The sequence below is a fragment of the Coregonus clupeaformis genome, chromosome 24, assembly GCF_020615455.1.
Source record: "Coregonus clupeaformis isolate EN_2021a chromosome 24, ASM2061545v1, whole genome shotgun sequence".
Taxonomy (NCBI): Eukaryota; Metazoa; Chordata; class Actinopteri; order Salmoniformes; family Salmonidae; genus Coregonus; species Coregonus clupeaformis.
In genome coordinates this window covers 53,968,531-53,984,740 of record NC_059215.1, presented here as the reverse complement: position 1 = coordinate 53,984,740, position 16,210 = coordinate 53,968,531, and the positions used below count along the sequence as shown (strand labels likewise).

Sequence of the window (16,210 nt, the reverse complement as noted above, 5' to 3'; positions counted from 1 at the left end):
CAGACAGACATAGTTAAGACCCTCCAACCATAGAGAGACACTTACAATACACGTATGGACAATTTTTTTGACCTTGTCAGCTCAGGTATTCAAACCAGCAACCTTTCAATTACTGACCCAATCCTCTAACCGTTAGGCTACCTGCCACCAAGGGCACACAATGTTTTGCAATGGAAATCTGTGTTCTAATTGGACAACTTCAGGTATAGTCTTTTGTGACAGATTTAACAACAGCAGGCTAGCACACATGTGAGAACAACAATTGTGTATGTTACGTAATAGCTTACCTTGGCTATGACTTGGCCATTATACTCATGCTGGTTGATGTTAGTCTGCAGTTTGGTGACTTCTGACATGCTGGGGTCCATCCCATTGGTCTGGGTCGGCTGGAGGGGGCCTGTCACCCAATTAAATACAATATTTATTTACAATCATGTGTTATATTGTATCTTTATGGGGCCTTGTCCGAGCCAAAATGGCCCGTTGGCCAGAAGCCTGTATCTCTTGTTTCTGTAGCGTGAGCCCAGCTGTACAAGTACACCCCCTGAACAGGAAGCTAGTCTATCGCAGTGAGCCCAGCTGTACAAGTACACCCCCTGAACAGAAAGCTAGTCTATCACAGTGAGCCCAGCTGTACAAGTACACCCCCTGAACAGGAAGCTAGTCTATCGGAGGGCCTTGGAGGAAAACACTGCTCACTGGGCATAATTTCAACCAGACACAGAACACAATGTCCGCCATGAGCTCTGGGCCTGTATTCACAAACTGTCTCAAAATAGGAGTGCTAGTGATCTAGGATCAGTTTCCCTTTTAGATTAGCATTTATACGATTACACGGATGGGGGGACGTGATCCTAGATCAGCTCTGTGCCCAAGAACGCCAAGGTAGCCTGTCTAAATGACTATCGCCCCGTAGCACTCACATCTATAGCCATGAAATGCTTTGAAAGGCTGATCATGGCTGATTATGGCTCACATAAACGCCATCATCCCAGACACCCTGGACCCACTCCAATTCGCATACCGCCCCAACAGATCCACAGATGACAATGTCTATTGCACTCCACACCACTGCCCTTTCCCACCTGGACAAAAGGAACACCTACGTGAGAATGCTGTTAACTGACTAAAGCTCAGCGTTCAACACCATTGTGCCCTTCAAGCTCATCACTAAGCTAAGGACCCTGGGACTAAACACCTCCCTCTGCAACTGGATCCTGGACGTCCTGACGGGTCAACCCCAGGTGATGAGGCTAGGCAACAACACCTTCACCATGCTGACCCTCAACACGAGGGCCCCTCAGTGGTGCGTACTTAGTCCCCTCCTGTACTACCGGTTCACCAACAACTGTGTGGCCGCGCATGACTCCAACACCATCATTCAATTTGCAGACGACACAACGGTGGTTGGCCTTATCACAGACGACGACGAGACAGCCTACAGGGAGGAGGTCAGAGACCTGGCAGTGTGGTGCCAGGACAAAAACCTCTCCCTCAACGTAAGCAAGACAAAGGAACTGATCTCGGACTACAGGAAACGGAGGTCCGTGCTTGCCCCCATCCACATCGATGGGGCTGTTGTGGAACAGGTCGAGAGCTTCAAGAGCCTCGGTGTCACTAAGGAACAATCATGGTCCACACACATCAACAGTCATGAAGAGGGCACGACAAGGATTTGGCTTGGGCCCTCAGATCCTCAAAAAGTTATACAGCTGCACCATTGAGAGCATCTTGACTGGATGCATCACCACTTGGTATGGCAACTGTTTGTCATCCAACCGCAAGGCATTACAGAGGGTAGTGCGTACGGCCCAGTACATCACTGGGGCCGAGCTCCCTGCCATCCAGGACCTCTATACCAGGCGGTGTCAGAGGAAGGCCCTAAAAAAAGACTCCAGCCACCCAAGTCATAGAATGTTCTCTCTGCTACCGCACAGCAAGCGGTACAGATGCACCAAGTCTGGAACCAACAGGACCCTGAACAGCTTCTACCCCCAAGCTATAAGAATGTTAAATAGTTAGTTAAATAGTTAGCCAATAGTTACCCGGAATATCTGCATTGACCCTTTTTGCACTAATCTCTTTTGACTCATCATATACACTGCTGCTACTGTTTACTATCTACCCTGTTGCCTAGTCACTTTACCCCTACCTATAAGTACATACAGTATCTACCTCCATTACCTCGTACCCCTGCACATTGACTCAGTACTGCTACCCTGTGTATATAGCCAAGTTATCGTTACTCATTGTGTATTTATTCCTTGTTTTTTTCTGCATTGTTGGGAAGGGCCCGTAAGTATTTCACTGTTAGTCTAAAACCTGTTGTTTTCCTTTACTTTCTGTCTGCTAAAGTAAGAGAGACACTGAAAAGAGACGCTGAAATTGTTTTCATTTTTGCAGGTCTTCATTTTGTGTTCCCTGTTTGTAAACTGTATTTGTGGTGTCATGTACACATGAAGGCAATACACAGAAGCCATCTGTTTAGTCTGCGCAGTCTAATCAGTTTTAGCATCATAATTGTGTCCTGTAGCCCTTTATACTCATACCCGGCTTGAAAAGGGCAGGTTTGGGCACTGCTAAACACCCAAATTGGAACGCAGTGGCTGTACACTAACATGCTATACATGACAGAGCTCTGCGCTTCACAGCTCTGTATAAGGTTTTGACTGACAGGCGTTCTGAACTTGAGAACGGCGCACAACAAGAAGTTGCCCCCATCCCTCCTGCTAATTGTGTAACTTTTGGGCTTTTGTTGTCTTAGTGAGGGAAAGGCTGTAGATTAAGAGGACTATGTATTTTGAAAGATGAGACGTTGAATATTATAATAAAGAGCGCTTTGAACACCTACGTGCTCACCAGCCTCCCGAACTGCAGCACCTGGTTGTCTATAACGGTCAGTTAGACATGCTCAGCCTGCAGAACCTACGTGGCAAGGTAATGGACGACAAACACTTGTGAGGTAATGCAGGTTCATGAGTGACACATCGAAACAAAGTGAGAGGACTGTAGCTAAGGGGATGATCTGTCTTGGAGGTTACTGAAGACACCAATGGATGAGATGGCCCTGAGATTAGGTCGACAGTGACCTACTTTGGCCAAATCAGGTATTGTAGGATGTTGCGTTTCTTCTATCATCAGAACTTAAAGAATGTACTACTTAACTATGACTGTGAGTCGCTTTGGATAAAAGCGTCTGCTAAATGGCATATTATTATTATTATTATCAGGCAACAATGTAGTCAATGTATCCTGGGGGATATTAAAAAGCTATTAAAAAGTTAGGGTTGGAGACAATCTTTGGCTGCAAAATACATAAATTACACAGTGGAACATTAGTTTCCTGTGAATTGACCTAATCTTGATTCCCTGATGATTTCATGGTGATTCCATATAAACTCTGCTACATGCTCTAGAATTGACAGTGTTGAATCTGGAATGGGATATGGCCTTGGGCCAGTTCGTCAGAACATTTACCCAGATAAAAAAAAGTACCCTATGTCATGTTAGATTCTGTTGCTCCCTTCAAGATTTGTATAGGTTCCAACTGGTAAGACTGTGCCGCTAGCCACGGCAAGGTTGTGGGTTCAATGATGTAGCTATTCGCTACTCGTGTTAGCATTACGGTTAAGTCTGACATGTTTTGCTATGGGGAAATGCTCATTGTTCCCCTTCTTAGTAATAAGTGTATTTGGTATTGCTCACCCTGCATGGACTCATAGTTCTGCCTCTCCCAGTTGAGCTCCTCCTGCAGCTGATGGATCTGCTGTCTGCAGTTCTGGATATCCAGCACCTTTAGCACCAGCAGGTCCACGTCCCGGGTGGTGGGGGCTACAGCCATGGGATCCTGAGAGAAGTGGGCTATGGCCGGGATCTGGGTAGACTGTGGAGGAAGAAGACAGAGTATTAGAGGTATTCTCTGGTGGTGGGGATCTGGGCTATGCTGTCCTGGGCTTGGGCCGGGAGAAAGTGGAGTGAGGGGATCTGGGTAGACTACGGAGAGAGTAGACTGTTAGAGCAGTGAGGGTGGGTGGGGGAAGTGACCGTGTTAGACCGCTGAGTTAAAGAGTCTCTGTTACACTTACCGCCCTGCTGAGCAGCTCCCTCTCCTTCCTCAGGACATCTCTGACAGTCAGCACCAGCTGTAGGGGCTGGGAGCGGAACATACTCTGGAACACAGTCAATGCTCACATCAACCACACGGCCATACATAAGGAGAGGAGAAGAGAGGGAGGGAGAGGAGAGGAAGGAGGAAAGGAGAGGCAGGAGAGAGATAGAGAGGCTGGGAAAATACTCTGGAAGACAGGCATAGTTCCCATCAATCACCAGACAACATAGTAGATTACAATATTACTGAGGATAACACGTTCCCTCACAGTACTGAAAACAGTTTTTGTTTCTCTGTTGCAGTGTACCTTAATTAATACCATGCATGCCAGTTAAATATACTGTATTTGACTGCCCTGTGCGAATAAAGTAAAGTAAACAGTGAGTAGGACATTTCTACGAGTATTATCTAACCTTAATTTAAGCAGGGAGTCCGATTGAGACCAAGGTCTCCTTTTCAAGGGAGCCCTGCATACCAAAACCAGCAGCAATTTAAATAGTAGGCTCTGAGTAGGCCTATGTAGTCTACCAGTAGGCTTGAGGAGTATCCCTACAGTAGGCCAACTGTACCAGCTTTGAGTAGGTCAACTGTACCAGTCCTGGGTAGGCCCTGTACTAGTCCTGGTTAGGCCCTGTACTAGTCCTGGGTAGGCCCTGTACTAGTCCTGGGTAGGCCCTGTACCAGTCCTGGGTAGGCCCTGTACCAGTCCTGGGTAGGCCCTGTACCAGTCCTGGTTAGGCCCTGTACCAGTCCTGGTTAGGCCCTGTACTAGTCCTGGTTAGGCCCTGTACCAGTCCTGGTTAGGCCCTGTACCAGTCCTGGGTAGGCCCTGTACCAATCCTGGGTAGGCCCTGTACCAATCCTGGGTAGGCCCTGTACCAGTCCTGGTTAGGCCCTGTACCAGTCCTGGGTAGGCCCTGTACCAGTCCTGGGTAGGCCCTGTACCAGTCCTGGTTAGGCCCTGTACCAGTCCTGGGTAGGCCCTGTACCAGTCCTGGGTAGGCCCTGTACCAGTCCTGATTAGGCCCTGTACTAGTCCTGGTTAGGCCCTGTACTAGTCCTGGGTAGGCCCTGTACCAGTCCTGATTAGGCCCTGTACTAGTCCTGGTTAGGCCCTGTACTAGTCCTGGTTAGACCCTGTACTAGTCCTGGGTAGGCGCTGTACCAGTCCTGGGTAGGCCCTGTACCAGTCCTGGTTAGGCCCTGTATTAGTCCTGGGTAGGCCCTGTACCAGTCCTGGATAAGCCCTGTACCAGTCCTGGTTAGGCCCTGTACTAGTCCTGGGTAGGCCCTGTACCAGTCCTGATTAGGCCCTGTACTAGTCCTGGTTAGGCCCTGTACTAGTCCTGGTTAGGCCCTGTACTAGTCCTGGTTAGGCCCTGTACTAGTCCTGGTTAGGCCCTGTACCAGTCCTGGTTAGGCCCTGTACTAGTCCTGGTTAGGCCCTGTACTAGTCCTGGTTAGGCCCTGTACTAGTCCTGGGTAGGCCCTGTACCAGTCCTGGTTAGACCCTGTACTAGTCCTGGGTAGGCCCTGTACCAGTCCTGGTTAGGCCCTGTACTAGTCCTGGGTAGGCCCTGTACCAGTCCTGATTAGGCCCTGTACTAGTCCTGGTTAGGCCCTGTACTAGTCCTGGTTAGGCCCTGTACTAGTCCTGGTTAGGCCCTGTACTAGTCCTGGGTAGGCCCTGTACCAGTCCTGGTTAGGCCCTGTACTAGTCCTGGTTAGGCCCTGTACTAGTCCTGGCTAGGTCCTTTACTAGTCCTGGGTTGGTCCTACAGCAGGGGTGGGTGCGACATTGAATGGGCCGTAGTTTGCCCACCCCTGCCCTATAGTAGGCATACTGCTCCTGTACAGGAACCAACACAGGCTTGAGTATCCCTTTAGGCTCTATTATAGCCCTACTGTACTGTAGCCTACCATGTTCTTGGAGATGTGCTGCAGCCTCATCCTCTCCACCACATTGGGGTTCTGCCCGGCCAGACTCTGTAGGCAGGAGATTATCTGATCCAGCAGGGACACGGCCTGGGACTCCTGGTCTACCTTCTCTGGCTCAAAGTCCTCCCTGGAGGGGGGGGGGAGAGAGAGGAGAGAGAGAGGGTGGGTGGGTGGGAGAGAGGGTGGGTGGGGTGATGGGAGAGGGGGTTCACATTGTATGTGCTTGCTTGCGTGCGTCATACCATCTCTGTTCTTCGATCCAGTTGGCCAGGTAGCACCTCACGTCCAAGGGGAAGGAGGGGGTATAGAGCTGGTTGAGGATCTGTGGGGCCAGATAGGGGATCAGCTGTTTCATCTGCATCCACTGTGCCATGGTGAAGCAGAGCTGGAAGAGACAGGAATAAAGGACATCTAATAATGTACTATATCCAAACATACCATCCCAAATGGCACCATATTCCCTACATAGCATACTGCTTTTGGCTCAATTCAATCAAAGCCACATTGATGTATTAGGACATCACAGCTGGTTTTGGTTACTGTAAAAGCCTTCTGCTGCCAGTTAGAGTCATGTTCATCTAACTCTCGGGAGAGGCGAAGGTCCAGAGCCGTGCGTTCTCCGAAACACGGCCCTGCCAAGCCGCACTGCTTCTTGACACACTGCTCGCTTAACCTGGAAGCCAGCCGCACCAATATGTTGGAGGAAACGCGTACAATTGGCGACCGTGTCAGCGTGCATACGCCCGGCCCGCTGCAGGAGTCGCTAGAGCCAGCCAAACCCTCCCCTAACCCGGACGACGCTGGGCCAATTGTGTGTCACCTCATGGGTCTCCCGGACGCAGCCGGCTTGCGACACAGCCTGGGATCGAACCCGGATCTGTAGCCTTAGACCGCTGCGTCACTTGGGAGACCCTGAACACCCTAATTCAGTCATGAGAATAAGATAAAAGTCCTCAACAGGACAGTGGAGGGACTACGACAAACAGAAATGTTTTCATTTACTACCGTGTTGTTGTCATGTTGTGTTACTACCGTGTTGTTGTCATGTTGTGTTGCTACCGTGTTGTTGTCATGTTGTGTTGCTACCGTGTTGTTGTCATGTTGTGTTGCTACCATGCTGTGTTGTCATGTTGTGATGCTACCGTGTTGTTGTCATGTGTTGCTACCATGCTCTGTTGTCATGTTGTGTTGCTACCGTGTTGTTGTCATGTTGTGTTGCTACCATGCTGTGTTGTCATGTTGTGATGCTACCGTGTTGTTGTCATGTGTTGCTACCATGCTGTGTTGTCATGTTGTGTTGCTACCGTGTTGTTGTCATGTTGTGTTGCTACCGTGTTGTTGTCATGTTGTGTTGCTACCATGCTGTGTTGTCATGTTGTGTTGCTACCGTGTTGTTGTCATGTTGTGTTGCTACCATGCTGTGTTGTCATGTTGTGTTGCTACCGTGTTGTTGTCATGTTGTGTTGCTACCGTGTTGTTGTCATGTGTTGCTGCCATGCTGTGTTGTTTTAGGTCTCTCATTATGTAGTGTTGTGGTGTCTCTCTTTATGTAGTGTTGTGGTGTCTCTCTTGTCGTGATGTGTGTTTTGTCCTATATTTTTATTTTTAATCCCGTCCCCCGTCCCCGCAGGAGGCCTTTTGCCTCTTGGTAGGCCGTCATTGTAAATAAGAATTTGTTCTTAATTGACTTGCCTAGTTAAATAAATGTTAAATAAAGATAAAATAAAATATATTGTTATGTTAATAACGCAATGCCATCATCCCTTAAAAGAGTAAAGCAACATCAACATAAAACAGCTTTCAAAAACATTGCTATGAGAACTACAGAAGAAATACAGTGCAAATGCCAGACATGCTGTCACGGTTTCGGCCGAGGCAGCTCCTCCTCCTTGTTCGGGCAGGTTTCGCCGGTCGTCGTCTCCGGAGTACTAGCTGCCACCGCTCTATGTTTTCTGTTTGACTAGTTTTGTCTGTTAGCCACACCTGTCTTGTGTTATGTCTAATTAAGCACCCTATTTAGTTTCCTTGTTGTTAGTGTAGTGTTGTGTGTAATTGTTTCGTGTTAGGTGTCAATTCGTACCTGTGTTTGGTACGCCTCTACTGTATTGCTTACTTCTCGGTTGAGAAGAGTTTTGCGCGCCTGTTTATGCGCGCTTGTATTTTACGCCTGTGTGCGTTTTGCCTCTGGCTGCTTTTGGATTATTGCCTCGCACTTTCCAGTAAAGACTATTGGACTATCAATCTGCTTCTGCACCTGATTCCACACCACACCATTTCTACACGGCCCTGACAGAATTACACACCACTTCGATGGAATCAGCAGGAGCACAAGTCGACAGCGTGGAGGACCGTCTCCAGGGACAGGAACATCGCATCAATCGGATCGGGCACGCGTTGGAGGGCGTCATGGACACTCTTCGGCGCTGGGAGATCAGCGGTGTTCCCACAGCCCCACCGGTCGCTCCATCACCACCAGAGAACCTGCCTACTCATCCACCGGAACCCAGTGGGATTCGGCTCTCGCTCCCGAGGGCGTACGACGGCTCCCGCTGCCGGGTGTCAGGGTTTCCTTTTGCAAGTGGAGCTCTACCTGGCCACTATACACCCGGCGCCCTCGGGATACGAGAGCGTTTCCGCCCTCATCTCCTGTCTCACCGGCAAGGCGTTGGAGTGGGCCAACGCCGAATGGAGGGGAATAGACTCCGCCACAGTCACCTATGCGGAGTTCTCCCGCCGCTTTCGTGCGGTCTTTGACCATCCACCAGAGGGAAGAGCGGCGGGGGAACGTCTATTCCACCTCCGACAGGGGATGAGGAGCGCTCAAGTTCGCACTGGAGTTCCGGACTCTAGCGGCTGACGCGGGGTGGAATGAGAGGGCCCTCATAGACCATTTTAGGTGTAGCCTTAGGGAGGACGTCCGCAGGGAGTTAGCGTGTAGGGACGCTACTTTAACTTTTGACCAGCTTGTGGACATGGCTATTCGTCTGGACAACCTACTCACGACCCGCGGGCGTCCCAGATGGGGGCCTCCCATTCCACCCTCCAGCACCTCCGAGCCGAGTCCGATGGAGCTCGGAGGGGCTGGGCGCTAGAACGAAAAGAGGAAGGAACCCGAGGGGAGCAGTCTCCTGCACCAAGTGTGGCCGCGGAGGGCACACCGCGGCTAGGTGCTGGGGAGGGTTCCCTGAGGAGGGAGATGGCAGGCCATACAGTGGGGAGTTCTCCCAGGTGAGTAGGCGCCCTACTTACCCAGAGCTTTCTGTCGTCCACTTTACATTACCTGTTTGTTTTCCACAGGTTGCACCTCGTTCCCAGCATTCCTAGTCGATTCAGGCGCAGCTGGGAATTTTATAGATCGTAAATTCTGTGTTAAGTTAGGGATTCCCCTCCTTCCAGTCGATAAGCCTTTCCCCGTACATGCCTTAGATAGTCGTCCGTTAGGATCTGGGTGGATTGGGGAGCTCACAGCGCCACTTAGGATGATGACGCAGGGGGGTCATGAGGAGATGATTCAACTCTATCTGATTGACTCTCCTGCGTATCCGTGGTACTGGGGCTTCCTGGTTGACTACCCATGATCCTACTATTTCGTGGCGAGAGAAGGCTCTTAAAGGGTGGTCTGCTCAGTGTGAGGGGTTATGTCTGGGTGTTTCCGTAGGGGCGACCTCGGTGGAAAGTCCGAACCAGATGTCCGCACTGCACATTCCTCCTGAGTATGAGGATTTGGCACTCGTGTTTAGTAAAACCCGAGCGGCACGATTGCCACCTCATAGACAGGGGGATTGTGCGATAGACCTCCAGACAGGAGCCGCGCTTCCCGCGAGCCATGTGTATCCTTTGTCACAGGAGGAGAAAAGGGCAATGGAAACTTACATTGCCGAGTCTCTGAGACAGGGATACATACGGACCCTCTACTTCTCCCGCGTCCTCAAGCTTCTTTTTTGTGAAGAAGAAGGATGGAGGTCTGCGTCCGTGTATTGACTACCGCGGTCTCAATCAGGTGACTGTTAAATATAGTTATCCACTTCCGCTGATTGGGACTATGACGGAGTCATTGCACGGGGCACGGTTCTTCACAAAATTGGACCTCAGGAGCGCATATAATTTGGTGCGCATTAGGGAGGGCGATGAGTGGAAGACAGCATTTAGTACTACCTCCGGCCATTACGAGTATCTCGTCATGCCATATGGGTTAATGAATGCTCCATCAGTCTTCCAATCGTTTGTAGATGAAATTTTCCGGGACATGCAGGCGCAGGGGTGGTGGTGTACATCGATGATATTCTGGTGTACAGCCCTACTCGGGCCGAGCATGTAGCCCCGGTACGCAGGGTATTGAGGAGACTGTTGGAGCATGACCTGTATGTCAAGGCTGAGAAATGCCTGTTCTTCCAGGAGTCAGTTTCCTTTTTGGGTTACCAGTTGTCTGCGTCAGGGGTGAGAATGGAGGTGGACCGAGTGTCCGCCGTGCGTAATTGGCAAACCCCAACGACGGTTAAAGAGGTGCAGCGGTTTTTGGGTTTTGCGAATTACTACCGGAGGTTTATCCGGGGGTTTTGGACAGGTGGCAGCTCCCATTACGTCTCTTCTGAAGGGGGGTCCGGTGCGCTTGCAGTGGTCGGCTGAGGCGGACAGGGCTTTTGGGAGACTGAAGGACCTGTTTACCTCGGCTCCGGTGTTGGCGCACCCGATCCCACTTTACCGCTTTCAAGTTGAGGTAGACGCGTCGAGGCCGGTATTGGGGCCGTTCTATCTCAACGCTCGGGTACACCACCTAAGCTCCGCCCCTGTGCTTTTTATTCTAAGAAGCTCAGTCCGGCGGAGCGGAATTATGACGTAGGGGACAGGAGCTGTTAGCCGTAGTCCAGGCCCTAAAGGTGTGGAGGCATTGGCTTGAGGGGGCTCAGCACCCTTTCCTTATTCTGACCGATCACCGTAACCTGGAATATATTCGGGCCGCTAGGAGACTAAATCCTCGCCAGGCTCGATGGACTATGTTTCGCCCGGTTTGTGTTTAAGATCACTTACATCCCTGGGTCCCAGAACGGGAAGGCAGATGCTCTGTCCCGCCGGTATGACGCGGAGGAGAGGTGCGTGGAGTCCATTCCCATACTACCGGAGTCGTGTCTGGTGGCACCGGTGGTGTGGGAGGTCGATGCGGAGATCGAGCGGGCGCATGCATCGACCCCTAGTCCTCCACAGTGTCCGGTGGGTCGGACGACGCCCCGCCGAGGTCCGGGATCGGTTGATTTATTGGGCTCACACGTCGCCCTCCTCTGGACATCCGGGTATTGGCCGGACGGTGCACTGCCTTAGTATGAAGTACTGGTGGCCAACATTAGCCAGGGATGTGAGGGTTTATGTCTCCTCCTGCTCAATATGTGCCCAGTGTAAGGCACCCAGACATTTGCCCAGGGGTAAATTACAGCCCCTGCCCGTTCCACAGCGACCCTGGTCTCATCTATCGGTGGATTTTGTTACCGATCTTCCCTCCTCTCAGGGGAATACCACCATCCTGGTCGTTGTGGATCGGTTCTCTAAGGCCTGTCGTCTCCTTCCCATGCCGGGTCTTCCTACTGCCCTACAGACCGCTGAGGCTCTATTTACTCACGTCTTCCGGCATTACGGGTACCCGAGGATATAGTGTCTGATCGAGGCCCCCAGTTTACCTCCAGAGTCTGGAGAGCATTTATGGAACGTTTGGGGGTCTCGGTGAGCCTTACCTCGGGTTACCACCCGGAGAGCAATGGGCAGGTCGAAAGAGTCAACCAGGATGTGGGTAGGTTTCTGAGGTCATATTGTCAGGACCGGCCGGAGGAGTGGGCGAGATATGTGCCCTGGGCCGAGATGGCACAGAACTCTCTCCGCCACTCCTCCACTAGACTAACCCCTTTTCAGTGTGTCTTAGGGTATCAGCCGGTTCTGGCACCGTGGCATGAGAGCCAGATCGAGGCCCCGCTGTGGATGAGTGGGTAGGGCGCTCGGAGGAGACGTGGAACGCTGCTCATGTCCATCTGCAGCGTGCCATACGTCGACAAAAGACGAGCGCCGACCTACGCCGCAGTGAGGGGCCAGTGTACGCACCTGGAGATCGAGTCTGGCTCTCAACCAGAAACCTACCCCTCCGCCTGCCCTGCCGGGAAGCTGGGTCGGGCGGTTTGTGGGGCCTTTTAAAGTCCTGAGGAGATTGAATGAGGTGTGTTACAGGTTAGAACTACCTGTTGATTACAAGAATATTAACCCCTCATTCCATGTGTCTCTCCTCAGGCCGGTGGTAGCTGGTCCACTCAAGGACTTCGAGATTGAGGAGACTCCTCCGCCCCGTTGGAGATCGAGGGCTCCGGCGTACACTGTTCGGACCATCCTGGATTCCAGACGCCGGATGGGGGTCTCCAATATCTCGTGGAGTGGGAGGGGTACGGTCCGGAGGAGCGGTGCTGGGTGCCGAGGAGGGATATTCTGGATCCGTCCCTGATGACCGAATTCCATCGTGGTCATCCTACGCGCCCGGCGCCGCGCCCTCCTGGGCGTCCCGAGGCCGAGTCGGCGCACGGCTGGAGCCGCGCGTCAAGGGGGTACTGTCACGGTTTCGGCCGAGGCAGCTCCTCCTCCTTGTTCGGGCAGGTTTCGCCGGTCGTCGTCTCCGGAGTACTAGCTGCCACCGCTCTATGTTTTCTGTTTGACTAGTTTTGTCTGTTAGCCACACCTGTCTTGTGTTATGTCTAATTAAGCACCCTATTTAGTTTCCTTTGTTGTTAGTGTAGTGTTGTGTGTAATTGTTTCGTGTTAGGTGTCAATTCGTACCTGTGTTTGGTACGCCTCTACTGTATTGCTTACTTCTCGGTTGAGAAGAGTTTTGCGCGCCTGTTTATGCGCGCTTGTATTTTACGCCTGTGTGCGTTTTGCCTCTGGCTGCTTTTGGATTATTGCCTCGCACTTTCCAGTAAAGATTATTGGACTATCAATCTGCTTCTGCACCTGATTCCACACCACACCATTTCTACACGGCCCTGACACATGCAGAAAAAAAAGGCAATTTTCCAAGTAAAGAAATATGGTAGAGAGCCAAGAACAAGACAGAATTGTTGAGAGACTGACCCCCAATCTAAACTATATATACAAAAGTACAGTGTCTTCGGAAAGTATTCAGACCCCTTGACTTTTTCCACATTTTGTTACGTTACAGACTTATTCTAAAATAGATTAAAACAACAACAAAAACTCAGCAATCTACACACAATAACCCATAATGACAAAGCGAAAACAGGTTTTTAGACATTTTTGCAAATTCATTAAAAAAAACAAGCCATGAGGTGGAAGGAATTGTCCGTAGAGCTCTGAGACAGGATTGTGTCGAGGCACAGATCTGGGGAAGGGTAGCAAAACATTTCTGTAGCATTGAAGGTCCCCAAGAACATAGTGGCCTCCATCATTCTTAAATGGAAGAAGTTTGGAACCACCAAGACTCTTCCTAGAGCTGGCCGCCCGGCCAAACTGAGCAATCGAGGGAGAAGGGCCTTGGTCAGGGAGGTGACCAAGAACCTGACGGTCACTCTGACAGAACTAGAGATGGGAGAACCTTCCAGAAGGACAACCATCTCTGCAGCACTTCACCAATCAATCCTTTATGGTAGAGTGACCAGACGGAAGCCACTCCTCAGTAAAAGGCACATGACAGCCCGCTTGGAGTTTGCCAAAAGGCACCTAAAGACTCTCAGACCATGAGAAACAAGATTCTATGGTCTGATGAAACCAAGATTGAACTCTTTGGCCTGAATGCCAAGCATCACGTCTGAAGGAAACCTGGCACCATCCCTACGGTGAAGCATGGTGGTGGCAGCATCATGCTGTGGGGATGTTTTTCAGCAGCAGAGACTGGGAGACTAGTCAGGATCGAGGCAAAGGTGAACGGAGCAAAGTACAGAGAGATCCTTGATGAAAACCTGCTCCAGAGCGCTCAGGACCTCAGACTGGGGTGAAGGTTCACCTTCCAACAAGACAACGACCCTAAGCACACAGCCAAGACAACACAGGAGTGGCTTCGGGACAAGTCTCTGAATGTCCTTGAGTGGCCCAGCCAGAGCCCGTACTTGAACCCGATCAAACATCTTTGGAGAGACCTGAAATAGCTGTGCAATGACGCTCACCATCCAACCTGACAGAGCTTGAGAGGATCTGCAGAGAGTAATGGGAGAAACTCCCCAAATTCAGGTGTGCCAAGCTTGTAGCGTCATACCCAAGAAGACTCAAGGCTGTAATCGCTGCCAAAGGTGCTTCAACAAAGTACTGAGTAAAGGGTCTGAATACTTAGCAAATGTGATATTTCAGTTTTTATTTATTTATACATAGGCAAAACATAATATTTTGCTTTGTCATTATGGGGTATTGTGTGTAGATTGATGAGGGGAAAAAAACAATTTAATCAATTTTAAAACAAGGCTGTAACCTAACAAAATGTGGAAAAAGTCAAAGGGTCTGAATACTTTCCAAAGGCACTGTATGTGGACACCCCTTCAAATGAGTGGATTTGGCTATTTCAGCCACACCCATTTCTGACAGGTATATAAAATTGAGCACACAGCAATGCGATCTCCATAGAGAAACATTGGTAGTAGAATGGTCTTACTGAAGAGCTCAGTGACTTTCAACGTGGAGTGGAAATGCATTCTCTTGAGTGATGAATCACGCTTCACCATCTGGCAGTCCGACAGATGAATCTGGGTTTGGCGGATGCCAGGAGAACACTACCTGCCCCAATGCATAATGGTCTGGGGCTGTTTTTCATGGTTCGGGCTAGGCTCCTTAGTTCCAGTGAAGGGAAATCTTAACGCTACAGCATACAATGACATTCTAGATTATTCTGTGCTTCCAACTTTGTGGCAACAGTTTGGGGAAGGCCCTTTCCTGTTTCAGCATGACAATGCCCCCGTGCACAAAGCGAGGTCCATACAGAAATGGTTTGTCAAGATTGGTGTGGAAGAACTTGACTGGCCTGCACTGAGCCCTGACCTCAACCCCATCAAACACCTTTGGGATGAATTTGAACGCCGACTGCGAGCCAGGCCTAATCGCCCAACATCAGTGCCCGACCTCACTAATGCTCTTGTGGCTGAAGTGAAGCAAGTCCCTGCAGCAACGTTCCAACATCTAGTGGAAAGCCTTCCCAGAAGAGTGGAGGCTGTTATAGCAGCAAAGGGGGGACTAACTCCATATTAATGGCCATGATTTTGGAATGAGCTGTTCGACAAGCAGGTGTCCACATACTTTTGGTCATGTAGTGTAGCTTTATACAGTTAGCCTATAGCTTAATACACCTAGGAGGGAATTCCGACCCTAAGCGCGTAAAGAAGGACCTAGTTAAGCTGCAGCTGGCCCAGAACAGAGCGGCACATCTTGCTCTTCATTGTAATCAGAGGGCTGATATAAATACTATGCATGCCAGTCTCTCTTGGCTAAGAGTTGAGGAGAGACTAACTGCATCACTTCTTCTTTTTATAAGAAACATTCATATGTTGAAATTGTTCGCATAGTCAACTTACACACAGCTCTGACACACACACTTACCCCACCAGACATGCCATCAGGGGTCTTTTCACAGTCCCCAAATCCAGAACAAATTCAAGAAAGCGTACAGTATTGTATAGAGCCATTATTGCATGGAACTCCCTTCCATCTCATATTGCTCAAATGAACAGCAAACCTGGTTTAAAAAAAACCGATGAAGCAACACCTCACGGCACAACGCCTCTCCCCTATTTGACCTAGATATTTTGTGTGTATGTATTGATATGTAGGCTGTGTGCCATTTTTTTATTAATGTAGTTCTGTCCTTGAGCTGTTCTTGTCTATCAATGTTCTGTATTATGTCATGTTTCATGTTTTGTGTGGACCCCAGGAAGAGTAGCTGCTGCTTTCGCAACAGCTAATGGGGATCCTAATAAAATACCAATAGCATGTTATTCATTAATTTGGGGTGGAGATAAAAAAATGAAGGTGTGGCGGAGTTGTCTACAGATATGCCATATTCTGACCTTGACTTAATTCCCTCATAATTCCACCACCTTTACGCACGATAAAACAATGAACGAGGTCGAGCAACCTATCGGTTGCAAGTGGAACAACACCTACTTTATGTTTTCCGATAGAAATAACACCATTCTCCAT

The 16,210-nt window shown here is 50.0% G+C and overlaps 1 protein-coding gene across 2 annotated transcripts in view; it reads right to left on the bottom strand.

The window, feature by feature from the left end:
- stat6 (signal transducer and activator of transcription 6, interleukin-4 induced) overlaps positions 1-16,210 on the bottom strand; it is a 76,978-nt gene that overhangs the window by 40,987 nt on the left and 19,781 nt on the right. For both annotated transcript variants that reach the window (XM_041845468.2, XM_041845467.2), the window contains exons 3-7: positions 6,289-6,431; positions 6,029-6,173; positions 4,086-4,169; positions 3,706-3,883; positions 288-397 (exon numbers count right to left, since the gene is read on the bottom strand). In XM_041845468.2, coding sequence (XP_041701402.2) covers positions 288-397; positions 3,706-3,883; positions 4,086-4,169; positions 6,029-6,173; positions 6,289-6,419 — 648 coding nt within the window. In that variant the 5' untranslated portion in view covers positions 6,420-6,431. The remainder of the gene's footprint in view (positions 1-287; positions 398-3,705; positions 3,884-4,085; positions 4,170-6,028; positions 6,174-6,288; positions 6,432-16,210) is intronic.